Source organism: Juglans regia, chromosome 9, assembly GCF_001411555.2.
Source record: "Juglans regia cultivar Chandler chromosome 9, Walnut 2.0, whole genome shotgun sequence".
Classification (NCBI taxonomy): Eukaryota; Viridiplantae; Streptophyta; class Magnoliopsida; order Fagales; family Juglandaceae; genus Juglans; species Juglans regia.
In genome coordinates this window covers 14079289-14098780 of record NC_049909.1, presented here as the reverse complement: position 1 = coordinate 14098780, position 19492 = coordinate 14079289, and the positions used below count along the sequence as shown (strand labels likewise).

Genomic DNA, 19492 nt, shown 5'->3' with positions numbered 1-19492 from the left:
GTTATAAAGTAAAAGATCATTATTTTAGAGATGCATCCAATGTAGTGCATTAGCCTTTCAATGGGAGTTAGTCAAATCAAACGGGAAGTTTGTGGTCTCTCTCTTGTTTTTTCTTTTTATCGTTTTAAGAGTCTATAGCATTGTTTAGCTCCCCATAATCTATTGCAATCTCCCATAATTCAAATACAAATTTTCCAAACAAAAATAATCTACCATTGATTTGGGACTGAATTGATTCTCTACCACTGATATGACAATTACAGAAATACAAATCTGATCATATATAGATCGAGTTTGCGCAGAGCTGAGTCACATCTTAAAAAGGAAGAAGAATATGATATGAAGAAGAGGATAAATCATTTATGTGATGCAGTGTCATGTCTTTGTTCACCATCAACTGTTGTTGCCTGAATTTGAGCTGCATACTGTAAATTCCAAAGGACATCCTCAATAGAGGGACGGCTGCATGATTCTAGAGAAATGCATCTGCTCATTATGGAAATCACAATTGATAAGGATTCTTGCGAGCAAGTGGCTTGCACAATTGGGTCAATTATACGTTTCTGGCCATCCTGGCTGTTCAAAGATGCCTGCAAAATGAAGAATCTGGTGTCAAGAATGTATTAAAACCAAGGGGTCAAAAAAAACTATCCACCAATATTGTACCAACTTTGCAGAAATTCTGGTTAGCATCAATTAGGACTGTTCATCTGGAATCCGAGAAACCGGATTCATCCGGGTTCCAGCCCGGGTTTGACTTGGACTAACCCGATCCTAATATACTCGGGTTCTTAGGTCAGAACTCAGATGAACAGTCCTAGGCCATCAATTCAATGCTCGAGAGAGTAGTGAGAATAGTTATACCAACATTATTATAGCACAGAAATGCACTGGATCAGCTAGTTTGTTTAGTTTTCAGGATTTTTGACACTGCGCATACGCCCATACACATTGATATATACTCTGCAGTTAGTCAGAAATCCAATTCATACCATCTCATTCAGCAAAAAGGACTCTCTTCTAGCACATACTGAAGATCCAACAACTGCCTCCAGTAAGATGAATCCGAGAGTATAAACATCATCCTCTAATTTTTTCATTTGCCTGAAGACATGGAAACCTCTAAAAATGGTTAATAACCATTGAAGCAAGGATTCATCTCATTAAAGATTAATTAATAATTAAAAAGGAATTGTCTGCTCTATCTGGTAGCTTACCATGATTTATGACCTTCTCCTTTTGCCTAAAAACCAAGAGCACAAAATCAATAGCCAACCACCAACATCAAGAATTTATTGCAAGGCCCACCAATCAATAATCAATAAAAATAAGAAGCCCTACCTCAAATTTGTCAGTTTCTTCCAAGAGAATGGACATCCCATAGTCACTCAACTTTGCTATCCAATGCTCATTGATCAGAATATTATTTGTCTTCAATCTGTTGTTGAAGAAACCAGGAATAACTCCAACATGTAGGAAGTGCACAGCCTTGGCAACACTGACTAGAACTGACAATCTCTCTGACCAGTTGAAAACCTTTCTGCAGCTATTCTCTACAAGTATAAAGCTTGCTATAGTTAAATGGTCAAGCAAAAATCTACACCATTATTGAAATATTTATATGGAGAGGCCAATTCCAATGAGATTTTAGTCCTTATATCCCTATAATAAGCATTCAAAGGATTAATATTAGTATCAAATTACCTGCAAGATAAGTTCGAAAACTCCCGCCGGGAATATATTCTGATATGAGAAAGACATTGTTCACACTGTAATTATCTCTTCCACCAACATCAACACAGTGCCCCAAAAGGCCTACCAAATGTGGGTGGCGAAGCCTTGCAAGCAAATCCAACCTGAGTTTTAGATTTCGAAGTGAAAATTTCTTTGAACAAGGCAAACACCTAATAGCAACTTGGGTCCCATTCTCTAATCTTCCTCTGTAAAGCTGCAAGACAAAGGAGAGATATAAAAGCTTTGATGGCTGATTCGATTGTTATCATAAATGATGCTCACAATGAGCAAAATAAGGTCGATTAAGATGACAGTCTAGCAGTGACGGTAGTAACTTTTACCATAGATTTCATCATACCTTTAAAGCAAATTACAAAGTTTTAAACAGTACCTTTCCACATGAGCCTTCTCCCATAAAGGCAGAGCCGTCAAAGTTGTTTGTCGCTTCTTTTAACTCGTCTAAACTGAAAGATCGACACGCTGGGAGACCTTGCATGCCCAACTTTGCAGCCTCAGAAACAAACCCTTACCAAAAAAGAAATAAGGCCACGTTAATGTTCAGTTGTTCAAACACAAAACTATCATTTAGCTTTAAATTCACGCCATATTTTTGCAGTATTTTCCTCTTGTTAGTGGATGACCTACTTGCATTTGCTAGAAGCTCAGAGGAGAAACCAGCTGCCGAGCTATCTTGCACTGCGTTCTGCAACAAATGCTGCTCCGATGTCCCTCGAGGACAATAGCATCTCCACAAAAATAGAAATCCCAAAGCCAGAAACACCATAAGTAAAACGATTCCTACAATTACACCCACTAAAATTCCGGCATTTTTGCCTTTGGATTGTTTCTTCACGTTGACGACTTCCTCACAATATGATTCTGCTGCATGCTGATGCCTCAGATCACTGGATAAGCAATTCCCCTCAAACTCAATCACTCTCTTTTCGGAGTTAGCGCTTAAACAAGAAGGCAATCCACCCATCAACCTATTGTTTGATATATCAACGAACTCAAGTTTGCTGCCACAGCTTAGGTGGCCTGGAAGTGACCCGCTAAGCATGTTTGATGCAATATTCAAATAAGTGATATTGGGCAAAGAGAAAAGTGCAGCTATAGGTGTCCCCCTAAGAACATTGAATGACATATCCATGTGTTGGAGCTGACTTAACCGGCCATATTGCTCAGGAATCTTACCCGAGAAGGAGTTGTTGTTGAGGAAGACCATGACCACTCCTTTGGGCATTTGAGGTAGCACAGAATGTAATTTGTTTGCACTCAAATCCAGCACACGTAATCTATTTAAGCTACTGAGATGTGGCAATTCCCCAGACATGTCATTGCTTGAGATGATAAGATCTGTGAGAGTGGGGATACTCAAGATTGAAGATGGAAATGGACCTTTAAGCTGGTTGTTCCTCAAGCTTAGAACTGTCAGATTAGATAAGGAATCAAACCAAGTGGGGAGGGAAGTATTAAAGAAATTGTCGTCCAGTTTGAGAGTTTGAAGCTTCACCATTGTACAAATCTTATAAGGAATTGAACCAAAAAGAAAATTTGAACTCAAATCAAGGTGTTCAACTGAAGACAGTCTATGAATTTTGTCCGGCAGTGGACCCCAAATGCCCAAAGATACCAGACTAAGAACTCTCAAGCTGGTTAGCCTTGCCAGGGTGGCCAACAAAGAATCCATGGAGAAGCTCTCCGACAAAGTTTGATTGGGAATTGCAAACCCATTAAAGTCCCAAACTTTTGTAGGCTTATCACCCATAATTCTGAGCTCAGTCACAAAATTTTCTTGGCATGTGATGTTAACTTGTACTGAAGATAAAGAGCAAAAATCTATGGTATGATCATTCCAAATCTCCAATTGCATTGGGTACTCTAAGTGCTTTCTAAGCTGAAGAAGGACTTGGGTTTGAGAGGATTGCAGTTGATGAGAACCAGGAACATAGAAACTCCATACAAAACAGAAAAGCAAAAACAAGCAACACCACCCCATTGAAACCATCCGTCTCTTGTCAATGCTTCATGGTGTCAGCAAACAACAGAACGAGAACCCCTTATAACCTGTCATTCAATGATACATAAAAGCAGGAAAAAGTGTTATCATTGAAACGTAGACTGACCTTGAAAGATCAAGCAGAGTAGTGGCGTGGCAGTTGATATTGAAAATCTTGGGTTTTCTTTGATTTTAAAGAACATCCGGTAAAGTAATACACATGTAGGAGCTGCCAACTTTACCTCCCAATCTCAAAGAGCAAGTTTTACGGCAGTTTTCAAAACAGAGTGAAAACAGAGACTGAAGTCCTCGATCGATTACAGAACTAATGAAAAGAGATCTCTACGAGTGGAAATGTCGGTGACGGTGATGCATTGCGTAACGAAGCAGGGAAAAGACTCGAGTCAAATCTGTTACATTGCCTGTTCCTGTCGTAGACTTCAATGTTCCAGCAGAAGATTTTTTAATGCTGTTCTTGGCTTTGTTTATTAGTACTTTTTTTTTAAGCTCGTTTTCTCTTTTAAGAATTCATCTGGGATCTTGAGGCATCAAATGCTCTATGATTTTTTAAACAAACTGCTTCTTTGCAGGTATATATTTTATATAAATGTTTTTTTTTTTTTTTAAACATATGTTAGATAATCCAATCAATGAAGGAAAACCAGTTGGAAGGACATAATGGTAATAGCAATGCATTTCCTTGGAACTCGAGTCGAGGATATAATTTGACAGGCTGTCTAATAATAAAAGAAAAATTCTATTCCTAAACTTCATACACCACACATCATCATTTTTATGATTTTTTTAATTTTATTCTCTTATCAAATGTGTGGTATGTGGATTATGAGTAGAATAATTCAATTATTTTAAGAATAATAAAATCAAAAAATACTTTAAAAAAATTTAAAAAAAATAAAAAAATCTTAATGTATGATGTATGGACTTATGAATAACAATGCTCATAACAAAATGAGATCAGCAGAGGCTCATTTAGCCCGTACAGTCCCGGCTTCTGTATGTTTGAGCAGTCGGACATGTCAGCAGACACTCGTTCAAACCTCTATTACTTGCAGGTTTAGCTCAGATGGCAAAGGGATTTGGCCTGGCACAGGCTGGCACCATATCAATCCTCTACGCTGAGCTGTCTTTGCACAAGTGTGGCATTTAACAAATAGTACAATTAGCGATTTTTAATAGGAAAACACTACTTTACCCTTTTAGAATATTAACATTGGCTTATATATATATACAAAATTATCTTTTTACATATTTATTTTATCATTTAAACAAAATTTTTACGTTAACTTATGTATGTTTGAGATAAAATAATAACAAAATATTATTATTTTATTATTATTTTTTTTTTGTTAAAATCAATTTTTTTATATATATTTTATAATTAGTATTCACTACATATATTTGACATTAATAATACAAATATAATAATAAAAAATATAATTTTTTAATAATAATTTATTAAAAATATAATAAAATGAAAAAAAAATATAATATATTATAATAATAAAATGAATGTGCAAGTGAAGGTTTGTTAATTTGTTGAAGGAGAGAGAAAATGAAAGAATTGTGAGAGAGAGTGGGAGAGAGAAAAATAATGATTAAAATATGATTTGTAGGGTGAATAGTAATTATCCAAATTTAGATAAGCACTGTTCATAGGTAGCTAAATATTTGGATATGCATAAACTAATGTAGAGGATTTTAAGGTCATATTATGCAAATATGACTTTGCATATGCATATACATAGACCAATACTAATGCTCTTATTTATACCGTTCTATTTGACCGTTTGGTAAATTTTTTTTTATTTAGTGATTAAAAAATGATTTATAATATATTAGTATATTTTTTTATTTTTTTAAAATATTTAAATGTATTAAAAAAAATTTTAAAAAAAAATGTTGGGAGGTATGCCTAGCAGTAAGAGTGGGACTATGTGAAGAAAAAAAAATTTATAAGTTTTTCTTAAATATTTTTAACATTTTTTATGATGGATATTATTATGAATTGTGTAAGTATTGTGTATTTTAAAAAAATAAAGCTTATTATTAAAAAAATAATATTTCATCTAAATCTTATATTTACTCATTTTTTTTAAAAAAAAATATTCAACACTTACCTATTATACGACTGTAAATATCATCTATTAGAAAGATAAAAAACCAAGGGCCAAGTCTAACTACTTTTTTTTTTTTTTGAAATACAAGTCTAACTACTTGAACATGAGGTTGCGGAGCTATAAGCACACATTTCTTATAGCTCAAGCTCAGCATCACAGAAACCCCCAAGGGTGGCATAATGATTCATATTTTTACATCTATTGGATTGAGAGAATTTTTTCATTGACTTACCCAAAATGCATCTACGAAACACTTCTCATCAAGAACTTGTGCACCACTTTCTCCCAAACACCCCCACGTGCCAATAAAAGAAAAAAAAGTTGAGCGTTAGTAGAGAATATCTATTAATATTTTATTTTTATAATATTTTTATTCAATTTTTTCTCTTTCATTTTTCAAAATCTCATAAAATATCTTGACTCAAATTATTTCATTACTATTTACAAATTTCTCATCTCATCTCATCTCATTTCGTTTGTGTATAAGGCATAACTCAACTTATTGTTTTATATTTTGGCTCTAAAAGACATTCCAGCGATTCCATGTGGTAATAGATCGGTTTCAAAGGGACATGTGCACCACCAGCATCAGAGCACATGCCAGGCTTCATCCCGAGTGGTCCAGAACAAACTTTAAAGGCCCTCATTCCTCAAGCTTTAACCATCAAGAATTACAAGTAATTCCAAGGTTGGCATGTGGTGCCAAGTTTATTATATTGCCATTTTAATTTAATGCCAAATTCAACACTTAAAAGCGTGAGTGTTTGAGATACTGATTATGTGAACCAGCAGGCAGGGTTGTATATGAACCCCCCAAAGTGGTGAGGAACATAGGGAATGCATTCTACCGACGACGACAATTTCATCCATAATGTTTGGATATGGTTGCCTATAAACAGAGTAAGAGTAATACTAAATACAGTTCTAGGATATATAAAGCTCCGCGTGCTCCCTTTAAAAAAAAAGTGACATTCATTATTAAAAAATAATTTTTTCATGTGAATTATAAATTTATCTATTTTTTTCAAAGAAAGTGTGTGTAGCTTGTATACCCTATGACTCCAAAAATTAATGACAAATACAGTCGTGGAGTGCGCAAACGTCACACATTCATTTTAAAAAAGAATGAAGTCTATTATTAAAAGAAAAAAATCATGTAAAACCTGTATTTATTGAAATTTTTCAAAAGAATTGCACAATACTTATGTACTCTATGACTACAAATATCATATCTTACAAAATAAATGGAGCTTTGGGGAAAGACAAATGATTGAAAGTGAAAATATGGAAAGCACGACATACATGCATAAACGAAATCAATTGATATCCTCTATTGTCTGATCAAATTGGATAATCCGCTGTGAAGAAAGATCTACATAGCATGAAATGCTCATGCAGTTACAATATCTACAAAATCTATACAGATAGTATTAAATACTGTAAAATTTATTTGACGTGTCTATTCCAATTTAGTAGCATAATAGACATACCTTATGTATCATCATAATGGCGCCACATTGCCTGATATGTAACCGTAGTTTTAAATTTCGTTTTCTTATAGCTGTTTTAGTTGGAATTTTTTGTTCCGATGTAGCATCTGGTATCCTATACCTCCTCATTCCGTTTCACTCCAAATTCCGGCCAGTTCCAATCCATTTCTACCATTCGAGCTAGAATTGTCATTTCAAGCTCTATTCCGTTTCAAATTATTTTTGTAATTTTCTTGTGCTTGGATATAAATGTATTTATATAATTTTAACTTTTTTGTAATTTTAAATATGTCTCCTCATTTTTTTTAATATCATTGTTTTTAATAATTTCTCTATTCTTTTTTTTTTTCTTTGTTTTTGTTTCTGAACTTAAGTTTGTAATTTTTTTAATATATATTCATTTTATAAATCTTCAATTCTTTCATATATATATATATATACATATATATATCCTATTTGTTGTTAGTGTGTATATATATATATATAAATATTTATATATAATATATAAATCTCGAAACGTTATATCGAAATGCACCCATACTAAAATATGTTGGTGGAATGATATCAGAACGAAATTAAAAACATGGGATGTATTTAATGTAACCCTGATATTTGGGCACAAGACCAAGAATAGGTTCCCTGAGGCGAACGGCATAAACGATGTAATAAATAAGAGATAAGTGTGAACAAGGACGGTGTTGAAAGAAAGTGATAGTTCATGACAAAACGGGCTCTCAAATCTAAGTGCCCTTTTCTTTAGTATAAAGATGAAATCATAGCAAAATTCTTCATCAAATAATTCAATCAATTCAGTATTATTGCCCCCAACGCTATCCTCTTCCTTTATCCTTGCAATATAAAACAAAGAAGAAAAGACCTACCGTTGAAATTTATTGTCACATAAGATCTCCAGCATAGGACCTATCTCCAGCGTTGTAACCTTATATCAAGTTTACACCAGTATAATTTTACCACGTGGACAGAACCCAAGAGCATATTTTTCGGATGTTCTACTTTTCTTGAAATTAATTAATAATTTTATTTATCGTTCGCACACCACACCTATTTTATTTTATTTTTTTCATTTTTTCTATAATAAATATATAATGGATGGATAATAAGTAAAGTGTGTAAGATAAAATAAAATAAAAAATAATATTAAAATATATAAAGTGTGTGGTGTAGGATGATAAGTGGCATCCCTCGAAATTAATAAGTTTCCTGACACCAACATAGAATTTGTGAAATAAGTGCATTAATATACCATATACAAAATAAATATTTTGTCTAGCGATTACACAAAAGGTAGATCTTTATCACTATGAAAAGCAAGAAGGCATGGAGGAACAACAACAAGAGGTATGCTTCCAATAATATTAGTGGAGGCTGCCTACTGCACAAATTTATGCGTTCATCGATTCTGAGATCGATATTAGAGCAGCATACACAACATGGCATCAGCACCCTTACATCTCCAGATGATGAAGAATATGCTACTCTTGGCAACATGAATGGTTCTGATATGAAGGCTCAATCATCATCCAATGAACACACTGCTTGTAATAGTTTTTGAATTCATTTACTAGAAGGTCCTTCCCTCAACTGAGTTGTAATGTACTTTTATGTAAAATTGTTGTATCCAATCTTGATTGTTCTTGGGATCATTCAAAGCTGCTGTTGTTCTTTGAGAGTCTCCTTCCAACCTTATTTTCTCCAACTGTTTGCTTTGGGCTTCTTTGACTTCAATGTATGCAGCCAATGCCTCAACTTGTTGTGGATTGCAGGCTTGCAGCTAGTTGAGTACGCTGATACAAAAAACACTATCTCTTTATTGTTCCATCCTATTGCCACTGATGTGCTGCCATTTGTTCTTACTGCTACGTCAAAATTTATAGAAACAAAATCTGGGGTGGGGGGGACCCCTACGAAGCTCATGATATGATTTTTTAACCTGCTCTAGGAACTGAGGAGACATGGTGGGAGATAATCTGTAAAAGAAGATTAAAAATTTAAATTTATAATCTTTTAAAATCTGGCATATATGTGGAGGTGGAGGACACGTGTCTAATCGCCATTTCAGCTTGGCCAGGTGAAGTTAAACAAGTTAACAACAGGACAAGGCCGGGTACAGAAGATGAGTACCAATAGTTGAGTTTTGGGGAATTCTAATGCCTGTCAAGAAATTCAAAAAATATGAATTTAAGACGTTTCAATTGGTCAGAGAAACGTTCCTATATAGTCTGTCCTTTGACTGACATAATGTTGTTTCCAGTCAATTGCTAATCTGCTGTCTACTCTCAGGCTTGGTGAGGCTCTTTGGCTTCCTGGGTTTCCAGAATATATTAAATTGAAAAACTTGCAGAATCAACAGATCCTCGCATGTACATATGTCCACGGAAATAAAAGCAGAATAAGAAGTGAATTCAAGTACATATATTACACTAAATATGTTGTCCAACTTAAGAGTTCAATCGAAAGGATCAAAGCATAAGATTTGAAAAATGAGATATAAACATAAATGGCAGAAGAGAACGATGAACAAAGCTTAAAAAAAGTGCCACCGCTGCTTTTCCCATCACAGGTTCTTTCTCGTTCAAGGATGAAGGTGTTCTCAGGAGTGATTTTGAAAGGTTATCACCACACTTGTTCAGCCATTTAAAACAATTTACCTTGGGTTCTTAGGATTTTGCTGACATATGTAGGAAGCAACACACAGATTGGCAACTAATACCGTCTGGAATTAATTTGTTGGCACTTACTGATATCCTTGGATGAAGCAAGAGCTTATACACAACAAAAATTCAGGAAGTCACTTTCAAAAACTAAATATTGCAATTGCCTTTCTTACAGGATCTTGGAGGAACGGTAAAGGTCAGGTACTACTCTCTACTAAATTCATCTGGAGATGAAACATTGAAAAGGAAGAAAAAGTATGTAACGTTAGTACTCTTTAGTAAAAGTCTGCACTGATTGTTGTGAGCCAGCCAATTGGGGGTAACACTGCTCTGCAAAAGATACTAAAAAATGTAACGAAAATCATCAAATGAAACTTATACTTCAGGCCACTATAAACTTAAAGGAGTTCCAACTTCCAAACCAGTGGAGGATCTGAATTCCGGCTCTTAAAACAACAATAGCATAGAGAACTAAGCGATAGCTTTCTGGGTTATAATAAAGCCACAGGAATAGGTGCTACATTATACGACACGCAACTAACTGAAGTCGTGCCCTATCTACCAAACAACAAGCCCTTATGTTCCAATAGATCAAACTCTTAAACCTATTAACCACACTTATTCCACCTGACAATCTGAGTCTTCAACAAAACTTTCGTATTAGACGAAACATATAATGCCATGTAATTAGTACAATTCTGAAGTACTCGTTAAATTGAAGAAGTTCCCCCTCCCAATGCAAGTTCACCAAATCTCATTACAAAAGAAAGCTATAATTAACAAACGAGAAGTGTTACGGACACAAAGAAATAATTACCCACAAAATGAAATGACTTCATATGATATGTTATATCTACTTTATAATAAAAGTAGTTTTATAATTTAACATACCACATCAAGTCACGTTAGTTTGTGGGTTTACTTTTGTAAGATTTCTTTGTACCAAAAATGTTTCATTTAGCAAAAAGGTCATGTTTGAAAAATGCCCAGAGCATAAGCATCAGCCATCGTTGTAAGAGAGGTACATAAGGTCTGCTGTGTAGATAAAAGGTTCGACTCAAGTTTGACTTAGCTTCTATTCCTTGCATGTTGTGCACAATGTAGATTGATTAAACTAAATGCAGCTGCAGCAAAACCCTAGCATTAAATTCTTTTGGTTGCATCTCTTAGAAAATGTTAGAACTTGAAAACTATATCTACTGTCTTTTGGCAACATTCAATAGTTTCTATTCCTATTGGCAACATATGAAGTCAATCTGAACTCATGGTCTTTTGGAAAGTCCCAAAGTATTCAATGATCTCAAAAGTAGTCAAAATCTTAAATCAATGGGGAACCCTTGAAATTCTATCTTGCCTTGGTGCGCTCTAATCACATCAGGAACCTCATTCTGATACTTTTTCACTAACTTCTCGACAAATGTTTTCTCAGTCATTCTAAACGTATGAAGTATGCCAGTATCTTCCTTAATCAATCCCTTTGACATCAAAATTTGCAGAACTGAACACCTTGGAATTATCCGCTTCTCCAGGCTAAACAGTAGAAGATTCGGACTCTTGGAGATTATTGAAGGCTTCATCTTCAGATTGTTCACAAAGAACCCCATCACTTTCATGATCTTCTTCTCTGAAGTAATCATACACATTGGTTGCAGCTTGAATGCTGAATCAATTTCATCCTTTGACAAACCAAAACTTCTTAAAGCTTCCACCTTTTTCTCCCACAGTGCTTTACTCATCACTGCCATTGAACGGATGGCTAGAACAAATAGTAGATTATTGGGATCAAAACCCAATTTCATAACCTCATTAACAATCTCACGAAATCGATAAGTCCTCAGAAGCAGCGATCTTGGATGCATCAAAAAGATCTTAACAACTAATGAATTGGGAACACCATGGCTTAGCAATATCGATATGTTCGCCTGTAACACTCTTTCCACATTAAATTCAATCAACAAGAAGCATGCCTTTACCGCCTTTAAAACATTCTCGTCAGTGCCAAGAATCCGCCTAAGCCCTTGAACACAAGGAATGATTTGGTTTTCAAGACTCCTTTCTAAAATATAGGGCTCTACGGATAAAAGCTTTGCAATTTCGAGGTATGAAAAGCCCAAAGATTTAAAAAACTCTAACTTTGGCTTAAAGATCTTCTGTGTATTGAGTATATACAATGTCGGACGCTTCATGGTCAAAATCGATATTTGCTCGTCACTGAAACCATGTGCTCTAAAAAACTCAACCACAGTGTATGCATCACTCTGAAGCACACGTGGATCTTTGCTGAGCATTTTGGCGAGGCTAGCGCCAGAAAACCCTAAGGATTTAAACAACTCCATGTTGGGCCTAAGGGTTTTGCCTAAATCGGCCGAAAGCAATAAGGGACGACTACTAATTAAGTGTCTGATTTGGTTCTGCGTCAAACCGTGAGTTCTCAACAGGTCCAGAACGAAATTGGGATTCTCTATGTTCTCGATGTTGAGCTTCTTGGAAGCTGAAGCAGCCAACTCCAAGGACAGCCCACATGAGTTTCGAAGGAAGGAAACAGTAAGAGATTTTGGGTCCGTCATATTAGGGAGTTCTGAGATGGGTCTGAGAGATGAAGTTGAGAACAAGTAGCCATGACAGATTGGTGAGGCTCTGCGCCTTAATTGTTGGGGCAGCTTTATGCAGATTAGACGAAACATTTGATTTGATTGCGGAAAAGGCTGAATCAATGGTTACCTGGATTGAGTTTCGAGATGTGCCGCTATTAAGCTGATTGGAGCTCCGGCCTCCTCCTCACTTTCTCTTTGTCTGTGGTTTCGGAGCAGGGTGAGTGCAATAACGCACCGTCCGACAGGGTACGAATCTAAAAGATGAATTTGCTAAGCCTGTGTTTTCAGCTGGAGGGCCACCAAAGAACACCCCTAACTCCAAAGGCACACCGATCGGTTGCGCTGTTCTGTCCCCGGACAAATGATTTTATAAAATCTCTGTATCTCTATTGCTTTTCTTCGATTCTTTTCACGAGTCATGCCTAAATCCAGCAAGCTTAAAATTATATTTTCAATCCTACTTTTAATGCTCAATGCGTTGTTAATGTGAAGATTTACACTAGGGGTGAGTACCAACCCACTAGTTGGAAATTGGAATCAAAAAAGCTATTTACAACCGGTTGGGAAACCGGCGCGTAACCGAGGCCTACGTGGCACGGTTTCGAAACGTCGTCGTCCCAATTTGAAATGAAGATGCGCAAATCGCAGATTTTCCTCATTTATCATAATCAAAGCAAAAATTTTCCCCCGCTTCAATCCATTGTTCCCATCGTCTTCACCCAACCAGGAAGAATCGAACTCAACCACGGAACCTGGTCTTCTGCTATGAACCACGAACCACGAACCAGGGGAGCCCTGTCGTCTTCACGGAACCACTTGGTCTTCTGAGGTGAACCACGAACCACGGAGCCCTCTCGTCTTCATCAAACCACGGAGGTCTTCTGCAGCGAACCACAAACGACGGAGCCCTCTCGTCTTCACTGAACCACAGAGGTCTTCTGGTTCGAACCACGGAACCCACGGAGCCCTGTTGTCTTCAAACAAGAAGCCCTGTCAAATGTGAAGCCCTAGCCCTAACCCGAACCCGAACCCTAACCCTAACCCTAATCCTAACATCAAAAATTTTCCCTAATTCGAAATCGGACCGAGTTTAAAAATCAGGTTAGTTCTCTGATTGTTATATTTTCTTATATATTGTTGAGCTCCGATTAATAACTTGGCTTTGAATCCCTGCATGGAATCATAAGAAAATTGTAAATGTTAGTGGACTGAATTTCTATTTGATGAGCAATAGATTCTGAGGAATGTGTATTGAAATTGTAGAGTTCATAGAAAAATCAATTTATATTGTCAAACTTTGTATTTGTTAAACAATTAGAATTATTTGAAAAATCATTGATTTGTCCCATGAGTTAAGATTAATGATATATACAAAGTGTTGCGATTATGCTAGTGTCAAACTTAGAGCATGAGATTCCTATATATGTAGCATCTAATTTAGTTTACAATTCAGGCATACACAGTCTTAAGGAAGCAGAAGTTCACAAGTTAAGAGAAGACAACGCCCACCTTAAAGAGGCTCTGGTAATAACACCTGAAAGCAACAGGTAACTATAATACAATTTCTTTTAGTACCATTAATGTGTGTGTGTGTGTATGTGTGTGTATGTACGTGATCTTATGCTTTTATTTAGAGTAACCCATCCCATATTCTGCATTTGGTGCTGAACCCAGCCCACCTGTTTTGCTTAGTCCTGTCTAATTTCTTTGCAAAATTAGAGTGTTTGGGTCACTTTATTATATTAGAGTATCTTACTAATTGATTTATCACAAATATATTTGTTAGTGTTGAGTTTAACATCTTTTCACTTTCCAAATATTGAAAATACAAGTCAACTAATTTTTTGAGGTAAGACCAGAGTGTTCTGCTTCAGTGTTAGTTGCTAATATTTCTTTCACGCATTTTATCAAACAATTAGTTCATCTTATTCAATACTGAAGATAATTTCTTCTGTGCGAGTGTAGAATGCTGCTTAGTTGTATCAGCTTTAGATTCTTCTCTAATTTGTTCATACAAGAAGCTTGTTGGGTTATCTCTACAATTTTCACATTCCCATTTGCTCTTGCTTCAGTGTTAGTTGCTAATATTTCTTTCACGCATTTTATCAAACAGATAAAATGCAACAGCTCGAGTAAACAGCTAAAATGCAACAGCTCGGGTACAAGCTCCACCATCACAACAAGCAAGTATATAAGGGGGTTCGAAATCAGGTTGGATGAGATTTGGACCCGATATTCAATCCAAATCGTAGCAAAACCGTGGCCAAATCCGAAATGAAGTGCGAAGTATAGGAAGCGGAGGAGAGAGTAATCCACAAAAACGAAGCTCACCTCCTCACTCAGTGACCAGTGTGCTTTCGGACCCGTAAAGAAGGTGACGGCGGCGACCACAGACCAATATACAATCAGAGAAAACGAATCGAGGGTTCTTCGAATCTTGTTTTTACTTTCCCTCCATTTCTCCCGCATATCTCACTCACTCGGTTTGAGTTTGAGTTTTTTTTTTATATATATTTATTAATTAATTATCAGCTGACGTGGCACTACCACGTCAGTCGGTTTCGTGCCGGTTCCGCGCCGGCGGTTGCATGCAGAAGAACTGAATTGGAATATCCTAAATTCGACTTCGAAAACGATTTTGTCAGAGTTTAAATTTGAATTCCGACTTGGACTTCCGTAAGGTAAACTCCATTCTAAATCCAACTCAAACTTATAACAAAGAGTCAGATTTAGAAGTGGTTTGGATTTAGAGATGAGTTAAGATAGTTTATGAATAGTAGAATAAAAGTTGAATTATTTATTATATTTTGTGTAGAAATTTAGAAAAGTTGTTTTGAAATTTAAAAACGTTAAATTGTTTATTATATTTTGTGTGAGAATTTGAGAAAATTGTAATGATGAGATGAGATGAATTGAGGTGAGTTGAGATGGATTACGAATACAAACGAGGCCTGGTTCATTTGATTCCTCAACTTATCTCAACTAATCATTATAACTTTTTCAAATTTCAACATAAAATATAATAAACAATTCAACTTTTTCAAATCTTAAAATAATAATAATATTAAAAAATAATATTCTAACAATATTTTATCAACTCAACTCAATTCAGTTCAACATCCAAACGCAGCTAGATTTTTTTTTTTTTTTTAAGCTTCATGTTTAACTCATTTTTAAACAATTTTTTATCGACTTTCAAATTCCAAATTTACTAAAAATATAACCAAAATTCTTTAAACAAGATTAACAAGATATCCCTATTAATGGTCATTCCACATCAGTATTTATAGTAAATATTTAATTATAAAAATGTATTAACTATAAATATAATAGGAGCCCAGCAAAAAAGTAAAAAAATCACAAGCTTAAAATTCAGCTTCTACTTTGAATGCCATATCAGTTGCTAATGCTTAACTTATTTCTATACTACACTTATTTCTAGCGTCTAATTATATGTTATTATACTAGATTTATTAATTATTTATATACTAGACTTATACTATAATATCTAATTACATGTTATTATACTTTAGTAAATTAAAATTATGTGTTATTAACATATTATAATAGACTTATTTCAATACTAGTATCTAACTTATTTATATACTTGATTATGTTTGGTAGTAATGCTATGATGTTTACATATACTAAATTATTATTAATCTATTGATATTATAATATAAGTATATTATTTTATAATAATTAGCTCATACTAGACTCAAATTATAATATAACTTAAATTATAAATTGAAATTTATACATTTAAAAAAAATACAAACTCATTAGAGTTATATTTTAGATTGTCTTGGCCTCCTAGACAGTGGCGGAACCAAAAATTTGTTGTAGGAGGGCCGAGCAAAGCTAAAACTAAAATAAAATATTTTTTATTCTATTTTTTAGTCAAAATAATTTATAAGATCAAAATAATTTTGTAGAAGGGGGTCAAAATAATATTTTAGAGAGGGGATCAACACAATATGAAATAATATAATCATATTAAATCATAAAAAACTAAAATATATTAATTGTTTTTTCAAACTTTGGAGGGGTCATGGCCCCCCGTCCCTATGTAGGTCCACCACTGCTTCTAGACCAACTATTATATATGAGGTCAAGGCAAAATAATAGTGATACTTAAGTAACGTTGGACTTAACAGGCAATCCATTAACTTAAAGTTAAATTCAAGTTTTTAACAAATTGTATATATCCATATACAATATAGTTATATAAATATTAAAAATTATAAAGTTTTATATTAAAAAGAGAAGAAGTGCAGAGCAGGGGCCCCACATCGGGTGTTCCATGTGGGGTAGCCCGCCGGTCCATACGGAGGCGGGGTGGACGGGGGCGGGGTAGCGGGGGGCAGGGCTCCGCTGCCCACCTCTACTCATATATAATATCATATAATTATGTTCTATTTTAAATTAATCTAAATTTATAAGCCAAATCAAAATTAAAATTGATTCAAGATATAAAAAATAGATTATATTATGAAAATATTCATTTTCAATAATTCATATATGATTTATACATAGAACGTCAACACGACGAGTATACTTCACAAATATGTAAAAAAAAAAGTTCAAAAATTTTTCTTCCACTCTTTTCTCGTAAGACAAAAATTAGTAGTTATGAAATAAGTAGAAAAAATAATAAAAAAATAGATAAATATTATTTTAATAAAATAGAAAAAGAATTGAGAGTTTGATGTAGAAGATTTTAGAAAGGCAAGTAAAATTTTAAACAAAAAATTTAAAAATAAAGATGACTTTTAACTAAAATTTAGCAAAAACATTTACTTATAAAATGTGAATGCTCCGAGTAAAAGTAGGCGTGACTTGGTTTTGGAAGCTTTGCGCCTTAATTGTTGGGGCAGCTTTTTTATGCAAATTAAATAAAGCATTTGGTTTCTTGAATTGATGGGTACTTGGATCGACTTTTGAGATGAACGCGATGATATTGAGCTGATTGCAACATGGAAAATGCTATAGGGGATGAATTCTTCTGATAAATTCCATTAATTCTGACTTTTTTTTAATTATTTAATAATTAAGTAAGTATTTTTTAATAATTCTTTTAATTCTCTTAAAAAAATATTAAAATGATTTAAAAATACTTGAAAAGAAAAACACAAAATTAAACAAAAATGCATTGAAACATGGCCTCCTCACTATCCCTTTGTTGTGAGTATGTGACTTTCAGCGCCAGCGGTGATTTCTGCTTAAAGGTCATCCAAGAACAGTCCAAGGGTGAAAGGCAAGCATTCTCACTTATATAATTTTATCTCATCTAATTATTATAATTTTTTTAAATTTTCACATAATAAATAATTCAACTTTTTCAAATCTCAAAATAATAATAATATTAAAAAATAATATTTTATTTAATTTTCATCTCAACTCATTATCAAAACCTCTCTTAGTTGTTCAACCACAAGTCCCACACATTTCATTAAAAAATGGACAAATTTAAAATTTACATGAAAAAAATTAATATTGTAGCAATGGATATTATTTTTATTTAAAGTATACGGAACTCTAAAATTATATTTAACATTACTTTATTAACATTTTAATAGGCCACAAGTAGGGATGAAAGTTAGTCGGTCCAGACCGCACTGGACTGACCCAGAACCAAGACCGGTTGATCTCGATCCTTGAAATAGAGGATTGAAATTTTTCGATCCGGTCCCGATCCAAGGGTTTCCCACCCTTGACTAGTCCGGCCGAATTCAAAAAACAATATATATATATTATTTATATAATAATTATATAATTAATTATGTAATTTTCATCTTGTGTGAGGAATCCCCCAGCCCTTGGGCCAAGTCGAGCCCAACCCAAGCCACCCATCACGACACAGAAAAGTACTTGACATCAAATTGGTAGAGGGGTGCGGCCGTGGGTATGGGCGACATGCCCAAATCCCCTCGTTAGAAGATCCCCTCGGACAGGTATATAAATACCCCACACTCACAAGTGGAGGCTCTCTCTCGAATCCTTTTACACTCTTACTCTCTAAGGTTGAAGAACTCGCTTATTCTAACTTAAGCATCAGAGGCACCACCGATCCCCTCGAGCCCTCCCTCATTTCTAATGTTCACATGTTGCAGACTGGACCCTTGTGACGTGGAGTTATCCAAGCCCGCAGGACACAACATTAACATATCTAATTTATTATTATTGATCATATAAAATATTTTTTTATTGAATTAACTACATAATCCACATTAATGATTTACTTAATTTTAATTTAGTATTTTAAATAATTTTTTTATTAATTTATTTAAAAAAAGAAGAAGAAAATAATAAAAAAATAATTAAACCGGACGAAATGGACCAACCGGATTAATAGCTACCAGTCCAGGCAAAATGATGGACCAACAATTTCCATCACCCCTGGACCAGACCGATTTACACCCCTAGACACCACGGCTCCCATAGGGAATCGCACCCAAAACTTAATTAGAAAAAGTTTTAAATTGAAAGATATAAATAAAATTTGCATTTTTTTTTTATTTTTTACTTTTAAATCAATTTAAAAGAGAAGATACTGTAGAAAAATTCGGTTTAAATACTATAAACTTTTCCTGCTACTCGTTTGCCTAAAGATAAATATTGAGTTGTTTCTTTTTTCTTTTTTTAAACTTTAAAAAACACAGCAGCTCTCTCTCTCTCTCCTTTTTTTCATTTGCAGATTCAGTGATATAAAAAAAAAAAGTAATATTACATATAATCGTGGAGTACACAAGTGCAGTATAATCGTTTTAAAAAAAGAGTTAGATCTATTATTATTTTTTTTCTTGTGAATATTGTATTTACTCATTTTTTTCAAATAGATTGTACATCACTTATATCACTT

The 19492-nt window shown here is 34.3% G+C and overlaps 2 protein-coding genes across 2 annotated transcripts; both read right to left on the bottom strand.

Annotated features, from left to right (window-relative positions):
* Nucleotides 1–81: 81 nt before the first annotated feature.
* On the bottom strand, nt 82–4281 carry LOC108994401 (probable inactive leucine-rich repeat receptor-like protein kinase At3g03770). The gene is made up of 8 exons (XM_018969599.2): nt 3976–4281; nt 2380–3801; nt 2126–2259; nt 1705–1948; nt 1342–1553; nt 1218–1243; nt 993–1104; nt 82–590 (listed from the first exon to the last, which is right to left on the bottom strand). Exons 2-8 carry the CDS (start codon nt 3740–3742, stop codon nt 357–359), a joined length of 2325 nt encoding a protein of 774 aa, XP_018825144.1. The 5' UTR covers nt 3743–3801; nt 3976–4281; the 3' UTR covers nt 82–356.
* Nucleotides 4282–11148: 6867 nt separating this feature from the next.
* Nucleotides 11149–12759, bottom strand: LOC118349489. The gene has a single exon (XM_035694245.1). The coding sequence runs from the start codon at nt 12718–12720 to the stop codon at nt 11347–11349; it is 1374 nt and encodes a 457-aa protein (XP_035550138.1). The 5' UTR covers nt 12721–12759; the 3' UTR covers nt 11149–11346.
* Nucleotides 12760–19492: the final 6733 nt, after the last annotated feature.